The sequence below is a fragment of the Cydia strobilella genome, chromosome 1 (assembly GCF_947568885.1).
Source record: "Cydia strobilella chromosome 1, ilCydStro3.1, whole genome shotgun sequence".
Lineage (NCBI taxonomy): Eukaryota > Metazoa > Arthropoda > Insecta > Lepidoptera > Tortricidae > Cydia > Cydia strobilella.
The window spans coordinates 19,155,143-19,182,710 of NC_086041.1; the positions used below are offsets into that span (position 1 = coordinate 19,155,143).

Sequence of the window (27,568 nt, forward strand, 5' to 3'; positions counted from 1 at the left end):
CAAATAAAATATAAGTTCGTTATTTCACAGGTAGGTGTCAACTGTAACAACTTGACATAGTCGTATTATTTTAGTTGAAATATTTCGGGATGTTTCAGCGGTCATCTTGGTTTATTTTAATTATATTCTTGCTATTCCTGAAAGATTGTTGGAAAACGTGTTGAGTTTTTATTTGTAATGGTTTGAAGTTCTCTTTGTGATAATGTCTTGTGTGATCGAGGGCTGTAAATCGCATACAGGAAGAAAAGAAAATACGCACGAACCGATAACCTTTAATCGGTGAGTTTTGTTCAATTTTGAAGAAATTAATTTACAGGACCTGACCCTAAACATAGAAATCGATATATTGTTTATGTAATTATTACTTGCATTCAAGTCTATATAGATTTTTGCATAAATTTTCGAACTTTTCTGCTAAGTATGAAAGGTTATATTTTTGGCATAGTGATGTATCGACCTCAGATCAATAACCTATCGACATTTACAGCTTTCTTATAGTTTGGCCCAGGACTGTCTCATTTTAATTGATGAGTACAGTCAAGGGCATAAATATATATCATAGACCTAGCATTACATAGACCAGCTATACGCGTGCGCCCGTAAGGGATAGACATAGATGACGTCATAAACGTGGGGATACCATATTGGTAAAAATTACCCCAATATTTGATATCACGTTGGGGCGATTACCCTGGAGGCAAAGTTAGCTTGTTTGACGGTATTAAAAAATTGTTAAACAAAATGTCAATGGGTCGTTCTTTTTATGCGTATAAACAATGAAATACCTCTTATAATTCGCGCAGGTGGTACAAAACTAAACATGTTTAGTAAATAAAACGTAAAATAAAATGTATTATGGGTTTTAATTTAAAGAAATCACAAATCGCAATCACACCAATTAATGTACACCACATTTAATATTTACAACATTTGTTTATTTATTTTTTGGAATTAGAAGTACGAAAAAACTTCGAGGTCAAAATTACCCATAAAATTATGATATTTTCATCTGGTATCCCTAACATGATTGTTATGCAGCTAAATTAAGAAGAAGTTTAAAAATGGCTGACCTCCGACTCCTACCTACCTACGTAATTTGGGCGGATAATTTTACAAATAATGTTTTGTTAATTTGCGTAAATAATTGTGATATTTTTATTGAAATCGTGTGATTCTACATTGCTTTGAGTGTAACGTAATTTTACGATGTTATTCTCACATATTGCGTTAAGAGGAAGGTGTAAAATACCGTACTTACGTGTGAAAGGTTATGATCTCATATTTTTGCGCAGAGCGGCTATTACAGCCGATTACAGAACAATTCACCAGTATTTTATTAAAGTTCAAGCATTCAAAACGCTAACCATCACTATATTTCATAAGAGAAAGCACAATTTCATACAAAACAACAACGATTAAACAAGCAACGAACAAACATGACATGTCACGTACTTATTTGTTTGCCACAACCTCGGTTGTGGCAGCGGTGGAAAAGTGAAACTATGACAAGGACAAACAATAACAGCGCTTTCTCTGCTACTCCTACTGAAAGATACATAAGACTATCCCGTTCGGTCATTTTCCCCCACTCCTCATGACCGATCCAGTTATACTAGATTCATGATATATATACATTCCCAAAGTCTCAAAAATATGTGTACGCTCAGACAATAAAATCGTGTTCACATATTTTTAAGCCATTTGTCTGGATCGATATTTTTGCCTTCGACTGTACCTATAGTTTTCTTTGTTCTTACTTACTGACAGATTGTGTTTGCCAGACTATAGTTTAATACTAAAAACCGGTCAAGTGCGGGTCGGACGCGCGCACCAAGGGGACCGTACTTTTTAGTATTTGTTGTTATAGCGGCAACAGAAATACATCATCTGTGAAAATTTCAACTGTCTAGCTATCACGGTTCATGAGATACAGCCTGGTGACAGACAGACGGACAGCGAAGTATTAGTAATAGGGTCCCGTCTTTACCCTTTGGGTACGGAACCCTAATAAAAAAGACATTAATGATCATTGATGAATGTTCCTTTTATTAATATTGTTGGTCACAAAACTCAACTTTTTATTTCAGATTTCCAAAGGACGAGGAATAGGGGATATTACTGCAATGTTCTGCCACCAGAGTGCAGCACTAGCTTTTTTAGTGCACCGTATCGTAACTTATTCATACTGTACCTTTAACAGGTTTTTGACAAGTTTTCAGGGGACCTACCGGAAAACTCGAATCCGAAATTTCGTTATCTAGCTGCCTCTTTATCGCTCGAATACGCAAGAGTGACAGAGATGTTAGATAACGAAAGTTCGATTTTCTTTTTTCGCGATAGACCCTCAGATTGTGATAGTGGCGCCACCTACGCCGAGTTTCGCGTAATATTCCCTATTATTAAATATAAAAAATATATTACACGAACGTTTTTTTTTTCATTTCCTATTTGGTACAGTCAGCTGCACAGAAAAGGTACCCCACGTCCATACTAATTTACAGAACTTTGTATGCAGGGGGGGTGCCTTTTCTCTGCAGCTGACTGTACATGACTAGAAACTATACTTAGTCTTTTAGCATTAGAAAAAACGGTAAACCATTTCCACGTGTCTTTTTATTGACAAGTTTTTTTATAAATATAGCAATATTTTACTTATGAAAGCAAAAGTATGTAAATGATCGTATATTATATTTGTTGTGACATATTTTCAAAGTGTTTTTCGATAAAACGACACGTTAAGATCGCTCGCCTTCTTTCTAATGATAAAAAAACGAGAGGTATAGTTAGACGGTTCTGAGTGGTAGACTGCAAATGAGATAAAAGCTATATTAGGGACATGCATTAATCCTCATATCAGGCGGCTCTTTGATTCCAAGGATTGCATAATTTTTATACTTTTTAATGATTTTTAGAATATGAAAATTATAAAAGGTATAAAAGTTATGCAATCCTTGGAATCAAAGAGCCGCCTGATATGAGGATTAATGCATGTCCCTAATATAGCTTTTATCTCATTTGCAGTCTACCACTCAGAACCGTCTAACTATACCTCTCGTTTTTTTATCATTAGAAAGAAGGCGAGCGATCTTAACGTGTCGTTTTATCGAAAAACACTTTGAAAATATGTCACAACAAATATAATATACGATCATTTACATACTTTTGCTTTCATAAGTAAAATATTGCTATATTTATAAAAAAACTTGTCAATAAAAAGACACGTGGAAATGGTTTACCGTTTTTTCTAATGCTAAAAGACTAAGTATAGTTTCTAGTCATGTACAGTCAGCTGCAGAGAAAAGGCACCCCCCCTGCATACAAAGTTCTGTAAATTAGTATGGACGTGGGGTACCTTTTCTGTGCAGCTGACTGTACCAAATAGGAAATGAAAAAAAAAACGTTCGTGTAATATATTTTTTATATTTAATAATAGGGAATATTACGCGAAACTCGGCGTAGGTGGCGCCACTATCACAATCTGAGGGTCTATCGCGAAAAAAGAAAATCGAACTTTCGTTATCTAACATCTCTGTCACTCTTGCGTATTCGAGCGATAAAGAGGCAGCTAGATAACGAAATTTCGGATTCGAGTTTTCCGGTAGGTCCCCTGAAAACTTGTCAAAAACCTGTTAAAGGTACAGTATGAATAAGTTACGATACGGTGCACTAAAAAAGCTAGTGCTGCACTCTGGTGGCAGAACATTGCAGTAATATCCCCTATTCCTCGTCCTTTGGAAATCTGAAATAAAAAGTTGAGTTTTGTGACCAACAATATTAATAAAAGGAACATTCATCAATGATCATTAATGTCTTTTTTATTAGGGTTCCGTACCCAAAGGGTAAAGACGGGACCCTATTACTAATACTTCGCTGTCCGTCTGTCTGTCACCAGGCTGTATCTCATGAACCGTGATAGCTAGACAGTTGAAATTTTCACAGATGATGTATTTCTGTTGCCGCTATAACAACAAATACTAAAAAGTACGGTCCCCTTGGTGCGCGCGTCCGACCCGCACTTGACCGGTTTTTAGTATTAAACTATAGTCTGGCAAACACAATCTGTCAGTAAGTAAGAACAAAGAAAACTATAGGTACAGTCGAAGGCAAAAATATCGATCCAGACAAATGGCTTAAAAATATGTGAACACGATTTTATTGTCTGAGCGTACACATATTTTTGAGACTTTGGGAATGTATATATATCATGAATCTAGTATAACTGGATCGGTCATGAGGAGTGGGGGAAAATGACCGAACGGGATAGTCTTATGTATCTTTCAGTAGGAGTAGCAGAGAAAGCGCTGTTATTGTTTGTCCTTGTCATAGTTTCACTTTTCCACCGCTGCCACAACCGAGGTTGTGGCAAACAAATAAGTACGTGACATGTCATGTTTGTTCGTTGCTTGTTTAATCGTTGTTGTTTTGTATGAAATTGTGCTTTCTCTTATGAAATATAGTGATGGTTAGCGTTTTGAATGCTTGAACTTTAATAAAATACTGGTGAATTGTTCTGTAATCGGCTGTAATAGCCGCTCTGCGCAAAAATATGAGATCATAACCTTTCACACGTAAGTACGGTATTTTACACCTTCCTCTTAACGCAATATGTGAGAATAACATCGTAAAATTACGTTACACTCAAAGCAATGTAGAATCACACGATTTCAATAAAAATATCACAATTATTTACGCAAATTAACAAAACATTATTTGTAAAATTATCCGCCCAAATTACGTAGGTAGGTAGGAGTCGGAGGTCAGCCATTTTTAAACTTCTTCTTAATTTAGCTGCATAACAATCATGTTAGGGATACCAGATGAAAATATCATAATTTTATGGGTAATTTTGACCTCGAAGTTTTTTCGTACTTCTAATTCCAAAAAATAAATAAACAAATGTTGTAAATATTAAATGTGGTGTACATTAATTGGTGTGATTGCGATTTGTGATTTCTTTAAATTAAAACCCATAATACATTTTATTTTACGTTTTATTTACTAAACATGTTTAGTTTTGTACCACCTGCGCGAATTATAAGAGGTATTTCATTGTTTATACGCATAAAAAGAACGACCCATTGACATTTTGTTTAACAATTTTTTAATACCGTCAAACAAGCTAACTTTGCCTCCAGGGTAATCGCCCCAACGTGATATCAAATATTGGGGTTATTTCATGAATCTAGTATAACTGGATCGGTCATGAGGAGTGGGGGAAAATGACCGAACGGGATAGTCTTATGTATCTTTCAGTAGGTGTAGCACTGCAGAGAAAGCGCTGTTATTGTTTGTCCTTGTCATAGTTTCACTTTTCCACCGCTGCCACAACCGAGGTTGTGGCAAACAAATAAGTACGTGACATGTCATGTTTGTTCGTTGCTTATTCAATTATCGTTGTTTTGTATGAAATTGTGCTTTCTCTTATGAAGTATAGTGATGGTTAGCGTTTTGAATGCTTGAACTTTGATAAAATACTGGTGAATTGTTCTGTAATCGGCTGTAATAGCCGCTCTGAGCAAAAATATGAGATCATAACCTTTCACACGTAAGTACGGTATTTTACACCTTCCCCTTAACGCAATATGTGAGAATAACATCGTAAAATTACGTTACACTCAAACCAATGTAGAATCAAACGATTTCAATAAAAATATCACAATTATTTACGCAAATTAACAAAACATTATTTGTAAAATTATCCGCCCAAATTACGTAGGTAGGTAAGAGTCTGAGGTCAGCCATTATTAAACTTCTTCTTAATTTAGCTGCATAACAATCATGTTAGGGATACCAGATGAAAATATCATAATTTTATGGGTAATTTTGACCTCGAAGTTTTTTCTTACTTCTTTCTAATGATAAAAAAACGAGAGGTATAGTTAGACGGTTCTGAGTGGTAGACTGCAAATGAGATAAAAGCTATATTAGGGACATGCATTAATCCTCATATCAGGCGGCTCTTTGATTCCAAGGATTGCATAATTTTTATACTTTTTAATGATTTTTAGAATATGAAAATTATAAAAGGTATAAAAGTTATGCAATCCTCGTATTCCACGCATTTCATTTCATTTCAACGAGCCGCCTGCTACAGATTTCTTGAAATTGCCGCGTTTTTTCAGGTTCAACTTTCATTAGCCAGATCAATTTGCCAATTTCGTGATTATTCTTTTACACGGCACATAAACTTATGCATAATTTATCGATATAAAAAGTCGACACAGTCACATCCCTAGCAAATTATCAAACTTATGACACCGTACGTAAATGAGAAATAACAAGCATATATGCATCTCTTTTCGGCACATTATCTAATTCGTAAGGAAGTAAAGTACGGGTATACATATTTGCGAAGCATTTTTGCCCGACTTCTATGCTTTAGTCATTATTCTGAGGTAGCGACCGACTTACTTTATGCACAGACTATGCTCAGTTGTTGTGTAAACTTCATGCTCGAATGACATTCACGTCGTACGTACGCTCGTCTAACAAAAATTTATAATTAAATTTAAAATGCCGTATTGTGCAGTATTAAGCTGCAGAAATCACAGCGGTTTAAAAAATCTTTCACGTGGAGGTATTTCCTATCACCGGTGGTTATTTATTTAAATATAATCGGATAAATACGAAAAATCTGTTTATTTTGCATTATTTACGAATGTTCGTTAAGTAAATCTATATTTTATCAGTTAGAACTTAGAGTTCACAATCCTTTGTCACTATTCTTTACGTTTATCTGGAATATTCGCTATCCTAAATGTCAAATAACTTCGCTACTCAGATGCTGCGCAATGTCGATATTTATATCGATAAAGTTAAAGTTACGATATTTCAAGTTTGATGTTTGGTTCGGTAATAAATTATTATTTTAGACACGTTTCTAATTATTATTTGGGATAATCAATGTCTAAGTAAATATGGCAGCTCTGGTCATCAAGGACTAAGTTAAGTCGGGGTCATTTCATGGCAACCTTTCAAACCTTCGTATTCCTTTACATACGTTTTTGTTTTTTACACCCATCATATTTTCATCGTTAAAATAATTAGACTAGGTACTTAATGTACTTATGCGTACAATGCATGCAATGTGCCATGAATAAACGATTTATATTTTCTATTTCTTTATTATTAATTATTGTAGGTTCCCACAAGATGCCGATATTAAAAATAAATGGATCAATGCTACTGGGCAAGAAAATTAGTTTCCGCAAAAATATAGCACCATTTGCTAGGAGCATTTCTTAGAGAAAGATTTCTGGGGATAAAATTGCCATACATCTCATCTAGCGTCCACACGCCTAAAACTTAGTTACTAATTTAGTAATTATTAGTGACATTCGGGCTCACTAAATTAATAAAAAGTGTTCCATACCACGCAAACTAGCGTCAAATATTGGAATTTTGCCGCCCCCCTTCCTGATTTGATAGGTCACAATCTTACAATCAAATCAAGTGGGATCGATGAGCCAGTTTCATGTATGCTTTCACACCATACAATTAATTTGACAATTTAATCAGGTTGTCCCGTCTAGATTGGCCTTAAATGCTGCTACAAGTAAATATATTGTTAAAGACGAATACTTACCTATGTAAGTAATTGCAGATTTGTGATCACAAAATAACAGCAATACCGAGTTAATAGACCTTTAAAGAACTATGATTTTATCTGTTTGACTTTAAGATATATTTAATGTTCACATCAACAACCTAGTTGGTCAATTAATAAGAAACAAATTTCTAGTTAGATATTTGTTGTACTGTACTACATATTATTTTTCATACAATCACGATTATCACTACCTATATTATAATCATAAATAAAGTATCATCTAAATGTGTTAAAACATACGGTAATGAAATATCAATACCTAACTGAACACACAAATATCGATAAAACACTCCGATTACACTGTCCCCTCCCTATATCGTCGAATGGAAAGAAGTTCCAACGGTTAGCTACTCGCAGGCGTGTAGAGGTCTCGAAAACACCAGTGTAACGTGACCGTGAGATCCGTAACAAACCATGCGTAATTAGACCTTACTTATACTGGTTTTTTAGCCCTTTTCTCGCCTGTAATAAGTAAGTGATTTTAAAACTATATAAAATAACGCCATCTGGTGTTGAGTAGTTGTATTAAGTGAACGTTGAGCGAGCTTTTGTGAGATTAATGAGATAATGAAAGAGTCGTATGTCATATAGCTTTGACATTATATTTTAAACCGTCACTCATGTAGCCTACAGTTGATATTCGTTCGAGAAATGTCCACCGGTAATAACCTTTTGGTATGGAAAGTTGCTACGAATCAGAGCAATTTTGTAAGTGTGTGACGTATTTTAACGTGGCTATGAATGTGTGAGTTTAGCGACACTGGTTTTCATACTAAATAGGAGTCATTTCACATCCACTAGTTTATTAATTCGTGTATGTCAGACAAAATTGCTCTGATTCGTAGCAACTTTCCATACCAAAAGGTTATTACCGGTGGACATTTCTCGAACGAATATCAACTGTAGGCTACATGAGTGACGGTTTAAAATATAATGTCAAAGCTATATGACATACGACTCTTTCATTATCTCATTCATCTCACAAAAGCTCGCTCAACGTTCACCTAATACAACTACTCAACACCAGATGGCGTTATTTTATATAATTTTAAAATCACATTATTACAGGCGAGAAAAGGGCTAAAAAACCAGTATAAGTAAGGTCTAATTACGCATGGTTTGTTACGGATCTCACGGTCACGTTACACTGGTGTTTTCGAGATCTCTACACGCCTGCGAGTAGCTAACCGTTGGAACTTCTTTCCATTCGACGATATAGGGAGGGGACAGTGTAATCGGAGTGTTTTATCGATATTTGTGTGTTCAGTTAGGTATTGATATTTCATTAAGTACCGTATGTTTTAACACATTTAGATGATACTTTATTTATGATTATAATATAGGTAGTGATAATTGTGATTGTATGAAAAATAATATGTAGTACAGTACAACAAATATCTAACTAGAAATTTGTTTCTTATTAATTGACCAACTAGGTTGTTAATGTGAACATTAAATATATCTTAAAGTCAAACAGATAAAATCATAGTTCTTTAAAGGTCTATTAACTCGGTATTGCTGTTATTTTGTAATCACAAATCTGCAATTACTTACATAGGTAAGTATTCGTCTTTAATAATATATTTACTTGTAGCAGCATTTAAGGCCAATCTAGACGGGACAACCTGATTAAATTGTCAAATTAATTGTATGGTGTGAAAGCATACATGAAACTGGCTCATCGATCCCACTTGATTTGATTGTAAGATTGTGACGTATCAAATCAAGAAGGGGGCGGCAAAATTCCAATACTTGACGCTAGTTTGCGTGGTACGGAACACTTTTTATTAATTTAGTGAGCCCGAATGTCACTAATAATTACTAAATTAGTAACTAAGTTTTAGGCGTGTGGACGCTACATGAGATATATGGCAATTTTATCCCCAGAAATCTTTCTCTAAGAAATGCTCCTAGCAAATGGTGCTATATTTTTGCGGAAACTAATTTTCTTGCCCAGTAGCATTGATCCATTTATTTTTAATATCGGCATCTTGTGGTAACCTACAATAATTAATAATAAAGAAATAGAAAATATAAAACGTTTATTCATGGCACATTGCATGCATTGTACGCATAAGTGCATTAAGTACCTAGTCTTATTATATTAACGATGAAAATATGATGGGTGTAAAAAACAAAAACGTATGTAAAGGAATACGAAGGTTTGAAAGGTTGCCATGAAATGACCCCGACTTAACTTAGTGCTTGATGACCAGAGCTGCCATATTTACTAAGACATTGATTATCCGAAATAATAATAAGAAACGTGTCTAAAATAATAATTTATTACCGAACCAAACATCAAACTTGAAATATCGTAACTTTAACTTTATCGATATAAATATCGACATTGCGCAGCATCTGAGTAGCGAAGTTATTTGACATTTAGGATAGCGAATATTCCAGATAAACGTAAAGAATTGTGACAAAGGATTGTGAACTCTAAGTTCTAACTGATAAAATATAGATTTACTTAACGAACATTCGTAAATAATGCAAAATAAACAGATTTTTCGTATTTATTGGATTATATTGAAATAAATAACCACCGGTGGAAATACCTCCACGTGAAAGATTTTTTTAACCGCTGTGATTTCTGCAGCTTAATACTGCACAATACGGCATTTTAAATTTGCATTTTAAAATACGACGTGAATGTCATTCGAGCATGAAGTTTACACAACAACTGAGCATAGTCTGTGCATAAAGTGAGTCGGTCGCTACCTCAGAATAATGACTAAAGCAAAGAAGCCGGGCAAAAATAAAAGCTTGGTAAAAGATATCGTATTCACAACACATTATTACTTTTTGTCTATGAGTGAGTGAGACAACAATCCGCAAGTTCTTTCGTTTTTTTCAGTATTGTCATAAGATGAACTGAGGGAAATGTCAAATGGTCCTATGTGGTTCTATAATATAATCCAGCCAAATAAAATATATGTTCGTTATTTCACAGGTAGGTGTCAACTGTAACAACTTGACATAGTCGTATTATTTTAGTTGAAATATTTCGGGATGTTTCAGCGGTCATCTTGGTTTATTTTAATTATATTGTTGCTATTCCTGAAAGATTGTTGGAAAACGTGCTGAGTTTTTATTTGTAATGGTTTGAAGTTCCCTTTGTGATAATGTCTTGTGTGATCGAGGGCTGTAAATCGCATACAGGAAGAAAAGAAAATACGCATGAACCGATAACCTTTAATCGGTGAGTTTTGTTCAATTTTGAAGAAATTAATTTATAGGACCTGACCCTAAACATAGAAATCGATATGTTGTTTATGTAATTATTACTTGCATTCAAGTCTATATAGATTTTTGCATATATTTTCGAACTTTTCTGCTAAGTATGAAAGGTTATATTTTTAGCATAGTGATGTATCGACCTCGGATCAATAACCTATCGACATTTACAGCTTTCTTATAGTTTGGCCCAGGACTGTCTTATTTTAATTGATGAGTACAGTCAAGGGCATACATATATATACATTCCCAAAGTCTCAAAAATATGTGTACGCTCAGACAATAAAATCGTGTTCACATATTTTTAAGCCATTTGTCTGAATCGATATTTTTGCCTTCGACTGTACCTATAGTTTTCTTTGTTCTTACTTACTGACAGATTGTGTTTGCCAGACTATAGTTTAATACTAAAAACCGGTCAAGTGCGGGTCGGACGCGCGCACTAAGGGGACCGTACTTTTTAGTATTTGTTGTTATAGCGGCAACAGAAATACATCATCTGTGAAAATTTCAACTGTCTAGCTATCACGGTTCATAAGATACAGCCTGGTGACAGACAGACGGACAGCGAAGTATTAGTAATAGGGTCCCGTTTTTACCCTTTGGGTACGGAACCCTAATAAAAAAGACATTAATGATCATTGATGAATGTTCCTTTTATTAATATTGTTGGTCACAAAACTCAACTTTTTATTTCAGATTTCCAAAGGACGAGGAATAGGGGATATTACTGCAATGTTCTGCCACCAGAGTGCAGCACTAGCTTTTTTAGTGCACCGTATCGTAACTTATTCATATTGTACCTTTAACAGGTTTTTGACAAGTTTTCAGGGGACCTACCGGAAAACTCGAATCCGAAATTTCGTTATCTAGCTGCCTCTTTATCGCTCGAATACGCAAGAGTGACAGAGATGTCGGATAACGAAAGTTCGATTTTCTTGTTTCGCGATAGACCCTCAGATTGTGATAGTGGCGCCACCTACGCCGAGTTTCGCGTAATATTCCCTATTATTAAATAAAAAATATATATTACACGCACGTTTTTTTTTTCATTTTATTTGGTACAGTCAGCTGCAGAGAAAAGGTATCCCACGTCCATACTAATTTACAGAACTTTGTATGCAGGGGGGGTGCCTTTTCTCTGCAGCTGACTGTACATGACTAGAAACTATACTTAGTCTTTTAGCATTAGAAAAAACGGTAAACCATTTCCACGTGTCTTTTTATTGACAAGTTTTTTTTATAAATATAGCAATATTTTACTTATGAAAGCAAAAGTATGTAAATGATCGTATATTATATTTGTTGTGACTTATTTTCAAAGTGTTTTTCGATAAAACGACACGTTAAGATCGCTCGCCTTCTTTCTAATGATAAAAAAACGAGAGGTATAGTTAGACGGTTCTGAGTGGTAGACTGCAAATGAGATAAAAGCTATATTAGGTACATGCATTAATCCTCATATCAGGCGGCTCTTTGATTCCAAGGATTGCATAATTTTTATACTTTTTAATGATTTTTTGAATATGAAAATTATAAAAAGTATAAAAGTTATGCAATCCTTGTATTCCACGCATTTCATTTCATTTCATTTCAACGAGCCGCCTGCTACAGATTTCTTGAAATTGCCGCGTTTTTTCAGGTTCAACTTTCATTAGCCAGACTATTATCAATTTGCCAATTTCGTGATTATTCTTTTACACGGCACATAAACTTATGCATAATTTATCGATATAAAAAGTCGACACAGTTACATCCCTAGCAAATTATCGAACTTATGACACCGTACGTAAATGAGAAATAACAAGCATATATGCATCTCTTTTCGGCACATTATCTAATTCGTAAGGAAGTAAAGTACGGGTATACATATTTGCGAAGCATTTTTGCCCGACTTCTATGCTTTAGTCATTATTCTGAGGTCGCTACTAACTGTCGGATAGACGGGAACGCCCACTTGCCATCTCCATCCTACTCCGTGGGCCGCGACGATACCTACTCTGTGAAGACTGTACTTAACATCAATACAGGGCCTAGAGGAAGAGGCAGACCACCAGCCACTTGGTGGTCAACCGTCGAAAAGGATTTGAAAGCCCAGAAGCTTGCACCAGTGACAACCCGGGATAGAATATCCTGGCGCCGATGCACAAGGAGGCCCGACCCCAGATGAACTGGGACAGAGGCAGGAAGAAGAGGAGGGTTATGGCAGCATAGGTAGAAGGCGATGGCGAAATACCGAAATTTATAAGAGTGAAAGAGAAAAAGGATTATGCTGCCATACATTAACCTGTCAATACATGAATATGTCTTTCTCTTACCCCTGGTATCTCGGTTTCATGTCTATAACTACTATACTATGTCTATAGTCTGTCAAGCTAGATATGTCCGTAGCAATGTAATGTCGTAACACACCATCGCACTGCACCGCGACCTTGGAGCAGTTCCAGGAATAGGTAGTACTGGCGTGGGCTTCCACACTATCGCACATTTTTCATAAGGGCCCTCCACACTCGTGCGCGAATTTCGGCGCAAAGCCGCGAACGCGAGTGTGGAGTCTAGTTCGCTAATCTCACCGCAAGACCAGCGCTGGAAGTCGCCAGCAACATGCTGAGGTGAGACCATTTCGTGGCACTTTTTCTTTTATTTATGTTTCTCTGTTCTGTATAACTTTCTATTTGTGTGTGCTAACGAATAAATTATTTCTATTCTATTATTTCTATTTCTATTCTAATCAGCGAAATCGACTCCAGACTCGCGTTCGCGGCTTCGCGCCGCGTAGTCTGGAGCGGACCAAGGACCGGAAAACCCTTTCCGCGATAAAACCCTTTCAATGGGCGACACTTAAACACGGCTAACACATTGAAAGACTTTCACTTTTGAACTGCAAGCCCATTCATACCCTTACCTTTGACTAACCCTTACCGAAAAGCTAACCAAAAATAAGGCTAGCTCTTAATAAGGGTTACCCTTATCTTTAAGCGCTTTTTATAAAGGTTTCCCTTTGCGTGAAAGAGACAGGATTAGTACATCTACGGTAGTGTATGAAAAGGACAGAAAATACGTGCCTAGTCAAAGAACGCCGCCGTCGCCGCCGACGATCGCTCGGATTCGAAGTAATGTGTGCTTTATGAACAAGGTAGACGACTTAAATTAGCACGCTTATATGCTAAAAGGGAAGCCCTTTGTAAGGCTAACCCTTATAAGCGATATGCAAGGTGTTGGTGAGCGGATGATAAGGGTTTTGTAAGGGTATTTGGGCTACCGATTACTCAAATGTGGTAGCTTTATATAAGGGTTTTTAAAAGCAAAACAAAGGGTTTCGTCTGGCAAAGGGTATGGTGAGTTAAGCCTTATGCAATACCCTTATAAAACCCCGATAAGGGATAGCGGGCCGGTCCCTGGAGCGGACTATGGACAATTGTCTATTTTTCATAGACAAACATGGAAATATGGGACATTTGGCAACACTGGCGCACGTGTGCGGCAGTCTGTAAGGTAGGATCGCACCGTTTTGACGGTTCGATGCTATAGTGTGGAAGCCCACGCCAGTACTACCTATTCCTGGAACTGCGTCGCACAATGACCTTGGTGCGGTGCGACGGTGTGTTACGAACTTTAATAATGAGGCCTAAGGCCCCATAAAGCATGCACACAAATTAGCAGGCACTTCGTTAATTTATCTCAATTCCACCCCGCTTTTTACTTTCTTAAGCAATGATTTTCGGGATAAAAACTATCCTATGTCCTTCTCAGGGACTCAACCTATCTCTATGCCAAATTTTATCTAAATCGGTTTAGCGGTTTAAGCGTGAAGAGGGAACACACAGACAGAAAGACAGACAGACAGACAGACAGACTTTCGCATTTATAATATTAGTATGGATGGAGTATGGATGTCTATCATGGAGACTATATAAAGGAGCCAACTCTATGTATGAAAAGTGTCCATCAAAAAACAGTAATTAGGCGGCACCACCATACACCGAAATACTACCAAAAACAACCTACGTAATTTGGTCGGGTTATTTGTTGCCTTATATTATGGTTCATGCTATACTCATGTCCCAGAGCCTAACTAGCGCCACCGGAGAGATTAGGAACTATTATTTACAGCTGAAAGCTGGTCACTTTTGCAATCATGAATCTAGTATAACTGGATCGGTCATGAGGAGTGGGGGAAAATGACCGAACGGGATAGTCTTATGTATCTTTCAGTAGGAGTAGCAGAGAAAGCGCTGTTATTGTTTGTCCTTGTCATAGTTTCACTTTTCCACCGCTGCCACAACCGAGGTTGTGGCAAACAAATAAGTACGTGACATGTCATGTTTGTTCGTTGCTTGTTTAATTATCGTTGTTTTGTATGAAATTGTGCTTTCTCTTATGAAATATAGTGATGGTTAGCGTTTTGAATGCTTGAACTTTGATAAAATACTGGTGAATTGTTCTGTAATCGGCTGTAATAGCCGCTCTGAGCAAAAATATGAGATCATAACCTTTCACACGTAAGTACGGTATTTTACACCTTCCTCTTAACGCAATATGTGAGAATAACATCGTAAAATTACGTTACACTCAAAGCAATGTAGAATCAAACGATTTCAATAAAAATATCACAATTATTTACGCAAATTAACAAAACATTATTTGTAAAATTATCCGCCCAAATTACGTAGGTAGGTAAGAGTCTGAGGTCAGCCATTTTTAAAACTTCTTCTTAATTTAGCTGCATAACAATCATGTTAGGGATACCAGATGAAAATATCATAATTTTATGGGTAATTTTGGCCTCGAAGTTTTTTCGTACTTCTAATTCCAAAAAATAAATATACAAATGTTGTGAAGATTAAATGTGGTGTACATTAATTGGTGTGATTGCGATTTGTGATTTCTTTAAATTAAAACCCATAATACATTTTATTTTACGTTTTATTTACTAAACATGTTTAGTTTTGTACCACCTGCGCGAATTATAGGAGGTATTTCATTGTTTATACGCCTAAAAAGAACGGCCCATTGACATTTTATTTAACAATTTTTTAATACCGTCAAACAAGCTAACTTTGCCTCCAGGGTAATCGCCCCAACGTGATATCAAATATTGTGGTAATTTTTACCAATATGGTATCCCCACGTTTATGACGTCATCTATGTCTATCCCTTACGGGCGCACGCGTATAGCTGGTCTATGTAATGCTAGGTCTATGTTTGCAATAGTTCTGCCATAAGAGATTGTCGTCCTTTCTATACCGTCCATAATGTCCATGCCAACCTCCTAAAACGGTACGACGGTTGACGTACTTGACGTTGTCAACAAACGTCAGTCGACGTCACGTCACGTCATTCGATTCGATTACATTTCGTTGAATCGTGTTGCTGTTATCCGGCTTAAAGTAATATAATTTATTTAAATTAACTCAAATTTGTTATGAACTTATTTTAAATACGTACAAAATGCGGATAACAAATTTAAGACGCGGAAGGATCGCGCGAATGGGTTGTATATGTGCAATTTTACTGATGCTTATTTACGCTCTACACAAGTGGTCAAATGAAAACGTCGGCAAACAAGAGGATGTAATAGTTTCGGAGTTTTCAGATTCCTTTAGTAATTCTTTCAAATCGCACCGTGATGTTTATCCGACCCTGAAAACCGGTAAGTGTCTTTTTATGTTTTCGCCGAAGTTTAACTGGATAAGTAGTTACAGTTGTTTGTGGCCCAATGGGTGAGACGCGACGTAAAGGCCGGTTCTCGGTCCCATTGTTTTTTTTTATTGCCTGTACGACACCCGGCGTGCGAATATGACGATTTGCATTGAAGTGATACTAATCAAACTGTTTGCATGTAAATTGATTTTAATTTGATAAAGGTGAACTGAATTCATTATGTACTGAGTTTAGCTTATATAAGATATATGGCAAGTGTATGTATTCATTCTTACAAAATACATGTTTCAACTGCAAGAAAATATATGATGTAATTAATAGAATTATTATTGTCCTGTTACCATAAAGATGTTTTCATTCACAGTAGGTAGAATCAAGATGGTAAATCAATGAATGTGTATAAAAACGAAACTTGTTTATAGGAAATATTCACAGGAAGAAAGTGATACAAACAAAAAATACCCACTCATATTTTAAAGTTGAACTATTTACCATATACATAAGGGTGCGCTAAGCCCTATGGTAGGTATGACTAGTGATGTGCCGTTACCATGTTTTCAAGGTGAGTAAATTCCCAGTAACATTCCCAAAAATCATTTAACTATGGTAAACTATATCTAATGCCTTTAAACAAGCAATTCTTGTATATATAAATAAATAAATAACATAGGACATTTTTACACAAATTGACTAAGCCCCACGGTAAGCTCATGAAAGCTTGTGTTGTGGGTACTCAGACAACAATATATATAATATATAAATACTTTAATACATAGAAAGCCACCATGACTCAGGAACAAATATCTGTGTCATCACACAAATAACTGCCCTTATCGGGATTCGAACCCGGGACCATCAGCTTCATAGGCAGTGTCACTACCCACAGTACCCACTAGGCCAGACCGGTCGTCATATATGTATATATATTTCGGGGATCTCGGAAACGGCTCTCGCATTCGGGGTCCCACAAGGGAGTATCCTCGGCCCAACTCTTTTTATAGCATATCTAAATGATTTAACACATATTTCCTTAAAAACGCAGATATAATTTGCTACGCAGATGATACTGCTATATTATTTCACGGTAACTCATGGCCACAATGTCTGGAGTTCGCTCAGAGCGGTATTAAATTAGTTAACAGTTGGCTAAAAAGTAATCTACTAACTCTCAATGCCACGAAAACTAAATTTCTTTGTTTTCACAAAACCATTGCCTCAAAACCGACAGTCCAGCCTGAAATAAGGATCCATGAATTAACATGCAACCAAGGAACATGTTCTTGCAATTGTTGCTTAATTGAACTGACAGGAAACTACTTAAAATTATATACACTGCACTTTGTCAGCCAATTTTAACCTACTGCAACACGGTATGGGGAGGGGCAACTAGCTCAGCCATGATTACCTTAGAAAAAGCACAGAGATTTCTACTTAAGGTAACCCTTAAAAAACCTTAAGCTTAAGCTATATGTATCACCTAGTATTAGCACAATGTCAAAACTTCAGCGTAGGAAGATGTTAATTAAAAATTGGAATTGTCTCAACTGACTCCACAAGACAGGCCTAGCCTAGTGTGGAGATCATAGGTTAATAAAACAATGTATAATCTTTTGGTAAATAAACTATTTTTTTTTATTTTTTTTATTTTTTTTTATATTTACTAATTAAAAAGTTTACCAAAATTACTGGGAAATTTACTCACACTCTCAAAACTAATTCCATGTTAAATAATTATAGATTTTATGAGAAATAAAACTAAAATGTAAAAATTAGGTTTGTGTAACAAAATTAATGTCCTTACTTTCTTTGTTGAGTCATTATCACAGAGAACTCACAATGGTCCTAAGTTTCATACTTTTGGCACGTAAAAACATGCCATTACCCACAGAAATTGTATTTACCGGTTTTTGGTAACGTTACTGGGAAAAATGGTAATTACTGTTAATTTTCCCAAATTTACTGTTAACGGTAAATTACTGCCGGCACAACACTAGGTATGACAAATGTTGGCATGAGGTTAGCACTGAATGTATTTTAATTACTATAAAACTGCATTTCATGTTGTATTCAATATTTTAGTTATTATTATCATCCATTGTTGATGGGACTGTCCATACTAAAATTTAGCACATTTTAGTTAACATACCTTCTCCTTATTGGTGTGAGCTTTCAGATCGTTACAACATGTTTGCCCTGGATAATCCTACCTTATCAGATGGATCCATTAGGCATTCCCCAGGTAAAAAAACCTTCCAATAGTTCCCTGTGTAAGACCTTGTATATCTTTTGCTTCATGTAAGTGATATGTAGCAATCATTATCATTCTTATATTTATAAAATCCTTATTTTCCTCTAACCCAGGGGTCGGCAACCTTTTAGCAGCCAAGGGCCACATAGCGGTTAGCAAAATTGCAGCGGGCCGCACTCTGTTAATAATTCGTGAATTTATTAGACAAAAGGTACTACATTGTCGTTTGTCAAAAAGGACTTTTTTTAATATACTTTTTTATGCAAAAGAGTGCCGAAATTCAGATCGCGCTTCGCGAGTTCTTACATACAGGGCGCCCCTCATCGTCTTACATGCAGGGCTCCTGCGGCGTCCCTCACAGTTATTCAGCGCACTTCGCGCGCTCTTACATGCAGGGCGCCTACGGCGTCCCTCACAGTTATTCAGCGCCATTCGCGCGCTCTTACATACACCTTAAAGGTCGGGCGGAGCCGGACATTCATCCCGCTTGGCGCGCTCTTACATGCAGGGCGCCTGCGGCATCCCTCACAGTTATTCAGCGCGCGCTTACATGTAGGGCGCCTGCGGCGTCTCTCTCAGTTATTCAGCGCGCGAAAGCGCGCTCTGACATGCAGGGCGCCTGCGGCATCTCTCACAGTTATTCAGCGCGCGCTTACATGCAGGGCGCCTGCGGCGCTCCTTACACTTAAATGTCGGGCGAAGCCCAACATTCATCGCGCTTGGCGCGCTCTTACATGCAGGGCGCCTGCGGCGCTCCTTACACTTAAACGTCGGGCGAAGCCTGACATTCATCGCGCTTGGCGCGCTCATACATGCAGGGCGCCTGCGGCGTTCCTCACAGTTATTCAGCGCCCTTCGCGCGCTCTTACAAACAGTGCGCCCTCACACTTAGCGATGCGCGCTTTGCGCGCTTTTACATGCAGGGCGCCTGCGCCTGCTATTACATACAGGGCGCCCTTAAAGGTCGAGCGAAGCCCGACATCCAGCGAACCCTCCACACTTAAAGGTCGGGCGAAACCCGACATTCAGCGTGCTTCACGCGCTCTTACATTGCGATAGGCAGACACTCATATTGGCACAGAATAACTAATAGTACTACCGTAATATTGGCACGTCTGTGTATATTGAGTGATCGGCACATTTAATGTAGATCTTGTGATAACCCAACCCAACTCCAAATGATTAAATTGAAATGAAAGACTTTTCTTTTTCACTCGATCGCTTTAGTGACGTAGGACTGATGTACCCCGGAGGCTCGCGGGCCGCCGGTTGCCGACCCCTGCTCTAACCTAATCTTCCACTTTCCTTCCATTTTAGATGAGAAATGTTACATTATAACATTAATGAAAGTATCTGGGAGACAGTCGAGACAGAGCTTTACTCGGAAAACATATAAAAACTTTAAAATGCGCGTTTTCCCAGGGATAAGACGCATTTATTATAGGATTTGCTAATTTGCTAACTTGTGTTAAAACACCAAATGTTAAATGAAATTCTAATTGGCTGTTCTGTGACATGATGGAATATCACAGTGATTTAGGGTTGCCACCCATACTATAACATACTAGAGACCCGTTGCGGCGTCAACACGCCGCTAGAGTATGGTTCTAAAAGTTAGGTTGCCTGTCCACTGAAGCGGAGCGGTAAGCGGGAAAAAAATCCAGCAATAGAATTTCATTAAAATTTCAGAGCGGAGATTTTTCCTCGCTCATCGCTCCGCCACCTCGCTCGGCTCCTGTGGACAGGTAGCCTAAGACTGAACGCTTAATGAAATCAGGAAATGTGACGTCTTCAGATGAATCACTGGCTGTCACTATCTATTTGATGCTGACTATACCCACAGAATATGAAATCTTATACATAATTATCCATACTAATATTATAAATGCGAAAGTGTCTGTCTGTCTGTCTGTGTGTTACCTCTTCACGCTTAAACTGCTAAACCGATTTAGTTGAAATTTGGTATACAGATAGTTTGAGTCCCGGGGAAGGACATAGGATACATTTTATCCCAGAAGTTTTATCTCAAGGGGGTAAAAAGGGGGGTGGAAATTTGTATGGGGAATCAATAACCGCTCAACCGATTTAGATGAAACTTGGTATGGGGATGCTTTGAGCTGTGGGAAATGATATAAAATAACTTTTATCCCCGAAATCATCCCTTAAGGGTGTAAAAAATGGGGTGGAAATGTATAGTGTGGACCAATTTGGGGGTGAAAAAAGGATGGATTAAAAAGCAGATTTGTTTAAGAATTAAGATACCCAAATTACTAATTCCACGCAGACGAAGTCGCGGGCAAAAGCTAGTTTCTTATAAAATGGCGACACGTTTGTATAATTTTAGCGTATTATATTTCGGTCGCGTAGCACCTACCAGCATGTTTTGTGATCGTTAGTTTTGATGCAAAAAAGACATAATTATTGTCTATCTTTTTGCATCTTTCTAAACTAAAAATCATGATACGCGACCGCGATATGATACGGTAAATCAAGATTTCGTGAATAGGATGTCTTCTTGTCATTTGGCTCTCATGCCTAAAATTTCATAGGGCTAGAGTATAATTTATATTTAATTCTCTTTTTCCTATTATTCATGAGACTGAAGTTTACGAATATTTTATAAACATTCCGTGACATTCCGTGTCTGGGCTATACCGCGAAAATCGAAGTTCAAATTGCGGGCATCTTTCTCTATGTCACTCTAATTACGCCTTCATTGGAGTAAAAGAGAAAGATCCCCGCAATTTGCGAATTTCGGTTTTCGCGGTAGACCCTCTGACCTAATAATAGACATAGTATATATACACGTAGTTATAGACATGAAACCGAGCGACCAGGGTATGGATGGTATAGAAAGGAGAAGCAGAATTGTTGCAAAAGTGACCGCTTTCAGCTTTAAATAATAGTTCCTAATCTCTCCGTTGGCGCTAGTTAGGCTCTGGGACATGTGTATAACATGAACCATATAAGGCAACAAATAACCCGACCAAATTACGTAGGTTGTTTTTAGTAGTATTTCGGTGTATGGTGGCGCCGCCTAATTACTGTTTTTTGATGGACACTTTTCGTACATAGAGATTTGGCTCCTTTATATAGTCTCCATGGACCAGGGGTAAGAGAAAGACATATTCATGTATTGACAGTTTCATGTATGGCAGCATAATCCTTTTTAGGGTTCCGTACCCAAAGGGTAAAAACGGGACCCTATTACTAAGACTCCGCTGTCCGTCTGTCTGTCACCAGGCTGTATCTCACGAACCGTGATAGCTAGACAGTTGAAATTTTTACAGATGATGTATTTATGTTGCCGCTACAACAACAAATACTAAAAAGTACGGAACCCTCGGTGGGCGAGTCCGACTCGCACTTGGCCGGTTTTTTCTCTTTCACTCTTATAAATTTCGGTATTTCGCCATCGCCTCCATTTCATTCGGCATTTTTTCATGGTCGGGTTATGCCATCATAGCAAACCCAACCATGAAAAAATGCCCGGTCGGTGATAAAAATAAAGCATGGCACTATTTTCTCTGTCCTCTTATAGGAATCGCAATAAGACCATCTTTCTCTATCAAAGAGTGTCAGGCCCTTGAACCTAATTTACTTTTTTTTTTAAATTTACTTTTTTGAAAGTCTGTACAACGACTGGACCGCGACCTTAGTACCGTCAAAATATCTCTTTCTCGCTCTCGGCGTACGGCCCCCACCTTAACCCTTAAATGCATGATTTTTTGTATAACTTTTTAATAAATTGAAATAGATGTGTCATGCTGTATAAAAGTAATAAATGTGATTTTGGATAGCTGCATATTGAGCCACGGACCATCAAATATACGATGCATGTATACATCATTATGCATTTAAGGGTTAAGCGCCTAACACATTACCGCACCGCACCGGTCATTGTGCGATGCACCTATAAGTAAGAGCGAGAAAGAGATATTGCTTTCTCGCTCTTACTTACCCATAAGTAAGTCACACAATGTGCGGTGCGGTAATGTGTTAGCCGCTTTATAGCCGTATTTAATAGACTATCGTAAAAGCCGTTAGAGACTACCACACCTCACCGCGACCTTGGTGCGATGCGGCGCACGTATCGATAGTGCGCAAGGTGGTCACCGTACGTACGTTAAGGACGCAGCTTTAAGTTAGAGCGAGAAAGAAATATTATAGCCATATTTAACAGACTATCGTAAAAGCCGTTAGAGACTACCACACCTCACCGCAGCCTTGGTGCGGTGCGGCGCACGTATCGATAGTGTGCAAGGTTGTCACTGTACATACGTTAAGGACGCAGCTATAAGTTAGAGCGAGAAAGAGATATTTTGACCGCACCAATACGGCTTTTCGAAATATTCTCTTTCTTGCTCTCACTTATGGGTGTGGCGCACCAAGAACGCGGTGCGGTGCGGTAGTCTGTTACGGCTTTTACACACGATCGCACATACGCCGCACTGCACCAAGGGCGCGGACCGATGCGGAAAATGGGGTTGGCCGGTCGAAATAATTAACAGAGGGCGCCAGCATAGCTTGCCCTGTCAATCCCTAGAATTGTGTCAAATTTTTGTTTTTTTAATGCCCTGGATGCCAGCCCTTTAAGCCAAATCTTATAGAAAAAGAGGCAAGCTATGATGGTGCCATCTCTGCAAACCTTTGACAGTTGCCAACCCCATTGGCTGACCGTTTACCTTAAAGATCCGACATCATTTAACATCCTCATAAGAACAAACCTCGCCGTACGTGCTTTTTGAAGTAAATATAGATGCTTTTCCCCACCGATTTGTATGGTTTATGGTGGCCTGGTGGGCTACAAATTCTGTCAATCACGGGCGCACGCGGTACGCTACTTCTATAGGATCCTACCTTCTATGTGCCAAAGCAACAATAAAATAAACATGTGTCATTTTGATGAGTACGATGTGGATTAGAACGTAGTGATTATATGCTCTTTGATGTGGATGACACATGTCTGACATGTTGTCAAACACAATAATAAAATTTTATGGTGTTTTAATAGAATTTTTAGTGTGGTGTATGCATGTTACAGTCTCAAAACAAATATTTGAATGGATTAGATACCTTACATACATTGGATATAGGTTTGACATGAGTTCAATTCAATCTCAAGTCAGGACAAAGGTCACGTGGTACATTTTTTCAAATTAACTTTTTAGTACTTTTTCGGGAAAAAATCCAAAAACTAAGAGCTTATTGCAAATCTGTAGCATGAGACGAATCTAATGACATAGGTATAATTTATTAAAATCGAACCATAACTGTAGATCTGATGGGATGAACAAAAATCGGCCTCGCGTAATATATATATAGAAGATAGTATCGTACTATATTTTAGTCACTTGTACTATATATTATACAAAAACAATATAGTACGAAAAATACTATATTTTCATCACTTCAAGAATGGGGTATACAAATGTCACCGATATCGCATCGTATTTCTTTAATTCGCCTCAAATCTGCGTTATATTTTTTTTTTAATTTCCCAGTAAATACTACATTTTTACAATATTTTGACAAAAATACTATATGTGTATAGAAAAAAGGTGGCAACCCTACAGTCATTATAATATTGGTATTAGTGGAAAATTTATATGTGAAGTCATGTTTAAGTAATAAATTAACAAGATGGATTTTTAAAGTCTAAATTAAATATATTTAGTTATTTTATTTTATAATAGAATCAACATCCTTAATTTACATTTGCAAAATATAATAAATATATATATTTTCCCCTTAGATTTAATTTGAAAGTTAAGTTTATAGAATCATTTCAAAATCATAGATTGTGGTGTAAGAGACGAGATAGATTTAGTTATTTTATATAAAAGAAATAACAGTACAGAAGAGACAGGGCAAGTTGTAACTTCCAGTAAACTATATCCTCGTCTTATGACTTTTCTTTTTGTCTTAGGATTATTCGATATTTGTATAATTTGTTCCAGATGTGTTGGGTAACTTCGAGCCCAAAGCGCGGCGGTCGGTGGTCGGGCCCGGTGAGGAAGGCAAGCCCTACCACATGTCACAGGACCGCGCCAACGACGTGGCCGAGTCAGAGAGCGAGTACGGCATGAACATAGCCGCCTCCGACATGATCGCTATGAACAGGTGAGAGCTGTACTGTATGTGTATAGTATGAATTTTCTCAAATGAATTTTAGGCCTCAGACTCATCCGTTAAAAGTGTTAAAACAAAAGCCTTTGTTTTTATGGAGAGGCTCCTTAGTCGCGTGCCGAGCGCGTGTAAAAGCAACCATGTCGTTAAAAAACAACTATCGTGATAGTTTTAAGGTTCAAAATGTAACAGCTCATTCTGAGCTAACGAATTTGGGTAATGAAGGAATGGCCTCAGAATACAGAGCTGCTACATAAACTTGAACCATATAAATAGGACGGTAAATTTTCTTTTTAAACGAGTTTGTTCCCGTTCAGTAACCGCTAAACAAAAGAAACAAAGGCTTTTGTTTAACAGATTAGGGTGTGAGGCGTAAAAATCATTTGAGAAAATTCAGATTACGACATGTCGCACGACCGCGCTAACGACGTGGCCGAGTCGAAAAGCGAGTACGGCATTAACATAGCTGCCCCCACCATGATCGCTATGAACAGGTGTTGTTCTGTATGCGTAACAAGCCAGTGGCCGGGCCGAGCGGGGACGACAACCACATCCACATGTCACACGACCGCGCCAACGACGTGGCCGAGTTGGAGAGCGAGTATGACATGAACATAGCCACCCCCGACATGATCGCCATGAACAGGTATTTCTGTATTATCTGTATATGATAACTAAAGCGGGCCGGGTGCGGACGATAAGTGCAAAACTGTGTGTGTGTGCTGTATGTGTGATACATGAACACTAATGAACAGGTAACTGAACTGAGACAGAAACAGGTATCGGTTAGCGCGATAATTATTATTCTAACTTCCATAGAAGTACTATTATCTGTTTCATCAAGGTCAAGTTATACAGATGTTTGTTTGACGAAGTAGTTGACTTGTAAAAAGTGCAATTAGGCATTAAGGTAACCGAAAGGAGTTCTATTTCAACAGCAATGGAGAAAGTACACATAAGGTTTTTTATAGAAGTTTCCAACAGGTTTTATTTAGGTATGCTATTGACCAAGACTGGTTTGCCAATGTCATTGGAAATTTGCCTAAGAGCTCGTTCCCTGTCGGATGTCGGGACGATTTTTAATCGGGTGTCGGCGCCTCTGTTCACACTAGTCGGCTGTCGGGACGATTTTTAATCGGGTGTCGGTGCCTCTGTTCACACTAGTCGGCTGTCGGCCACGACCGCAGCTGGTGCCATTTTAACGACAGTTCAAACGAGGCCCCACACGCGATGCGACGCGCGGGAGGCACAGGGGGTGCGGCGCGGGCGAGGTCAGCCCGACATCCGACGTCATGTGAACAGCGCCGCCGACACGATTTTTTTCCGGACGGAGGGCTGACAAAACACACGATATTTTATGTCGGATCCGACATAAAATCGTTGTCGTTCGTGTGTGAATAGCTTCATATAAAATGTTCTGCCGCTTAGACACCCGATTAAAAATCGTCCCGACATCCGACATAGTGGGAACGTGCTCTAATCGTCTATAAATTTTCATATATATATTCTGTTGCAACCTAGTGCGGCTCCTTAGCCCGATTTAGTATGGAGGTAAGGTCCCATCCGGTAAAAAGCACGAAACTTGGCATGCATTTAGGTTTATAAGAATAAATAGAAGTAGAAACACGCCGAGAAGTTATTGTTTCCCTCCCTCCCCCACTTTTATATCCCCATTTTTAGGGTTCCGTTTCCGTACCTCAAAAGGAAAAAAACGGAACCCTTATAGGATCACTCGTGCATCTGTCTGTCTGTCCGTCTGTCACAGCCTATTTTCTCCGAAGCTACTGGACCAATTAAGTTGAAATTTGGTATACATATGTAAGTTTGTGACCCAAAGACGGACATGTAACGTAAACAAATGAATTTTAAACACGGGGGCCGGCCACTTTTGGGGGGTAAATGAGAAAATTAAAAAATTAAGTTTTTAAACTATATCGTGTTACATATCAAATAACTTATTGTGAGAATCTCAAATATTTTTTCCTTATAATTTTAGGATAAACAGCTTAAAAGTTATTCAAGAAAATAGGCAAAAAATTACGATTCCCTCCCCTTTATCTCCGAAACTACTGGGTCTAAAATTAAAAAAAAAACACACAAAATAGATCTTTACCTATAGATCACAGGAAAACCTACTAGAAATGTGCAGTCAAGCGTGAGTCGGACTTAATTACTTAGTATTTGATCCGACTCCTACGGGGTTTTTAAAGACATTTCACTCACGTTTCACATAAAAAGTACATTGTTTAAACTGTGTAATGTACGGAACCCTTGGAACGCGAGTCCGACTCGCACTTGGCCGGTTTTTTAGTTCTTCACGCATGGAACAAGCATTAAAACATTGTATTCATAGTTTTAAAATTCCAAATTCAGTGTTTTTTTAAACATCTTTAATATTTGACTTTGGCCATTAATATGAAGATCGTCACCGCCACGCGCTACAAATTATTACTTTTTCACAAAAAAAATGTATGAGTGCCTACTTTGAAGTGATACTTTTAAAAATAAGGAATAAACGGGCTAAATTGTCAAATTTTTTATTTATTTAAAATTGCCACACTGTGATTGTAAAGGCCAAAATTGTCACAAAAAGTTACATATATTTTCATTTTTCGTGCAAAAATCTGTTTTTTCGTATGAAAAAGTATAACAATTATTTCAAAAATGAATTCCTCGTC

The 27,568-nt window shown here is 37.7% G+C and overlaps 1 protein-coding gene across 4 annotated transcripts in view; it reads left to right on the top strand.

Moving 5' to 3' along the window:
- Window positions 1-16,172: 16,172 nt before the first annotated feature.
- LOC134745972 (N-acetylgalactosaminyltransferase 7) overlaps window positions 16,173-27,568 on the top strand; it is a 31,325-nt gene continuing 19,929 nt past the window's right edge. For 2 of the 4 annotated variants that reach the window (XR_010128212.1, XM_063680128.1), the window contains exons 1-3: window positions 16,173-16,502; window positions 18,687-18,752; window positions 24,722-24,884. Coding sequence is in view for 3 of the 4 variants with exons in the window: in XM_063680128.1 (XP_063536198.1) it covers window positions 16,301-16,502; window positions 18,687-18,752; window positions 24,722-24,884 (431 nt within the window). In the remaining variant the exon portion in view is untranslated. Of the gene's footprint in view, window positions 16,503-18,686; window positions 18,753-24,721; window positions 24,885-25,414; window positions 25,537-27,568 lie in introns of those variants that run through there. The other 2 variants (XM_063680140.1, XM_063680149.1) reach the window with 2 other exon arrangements.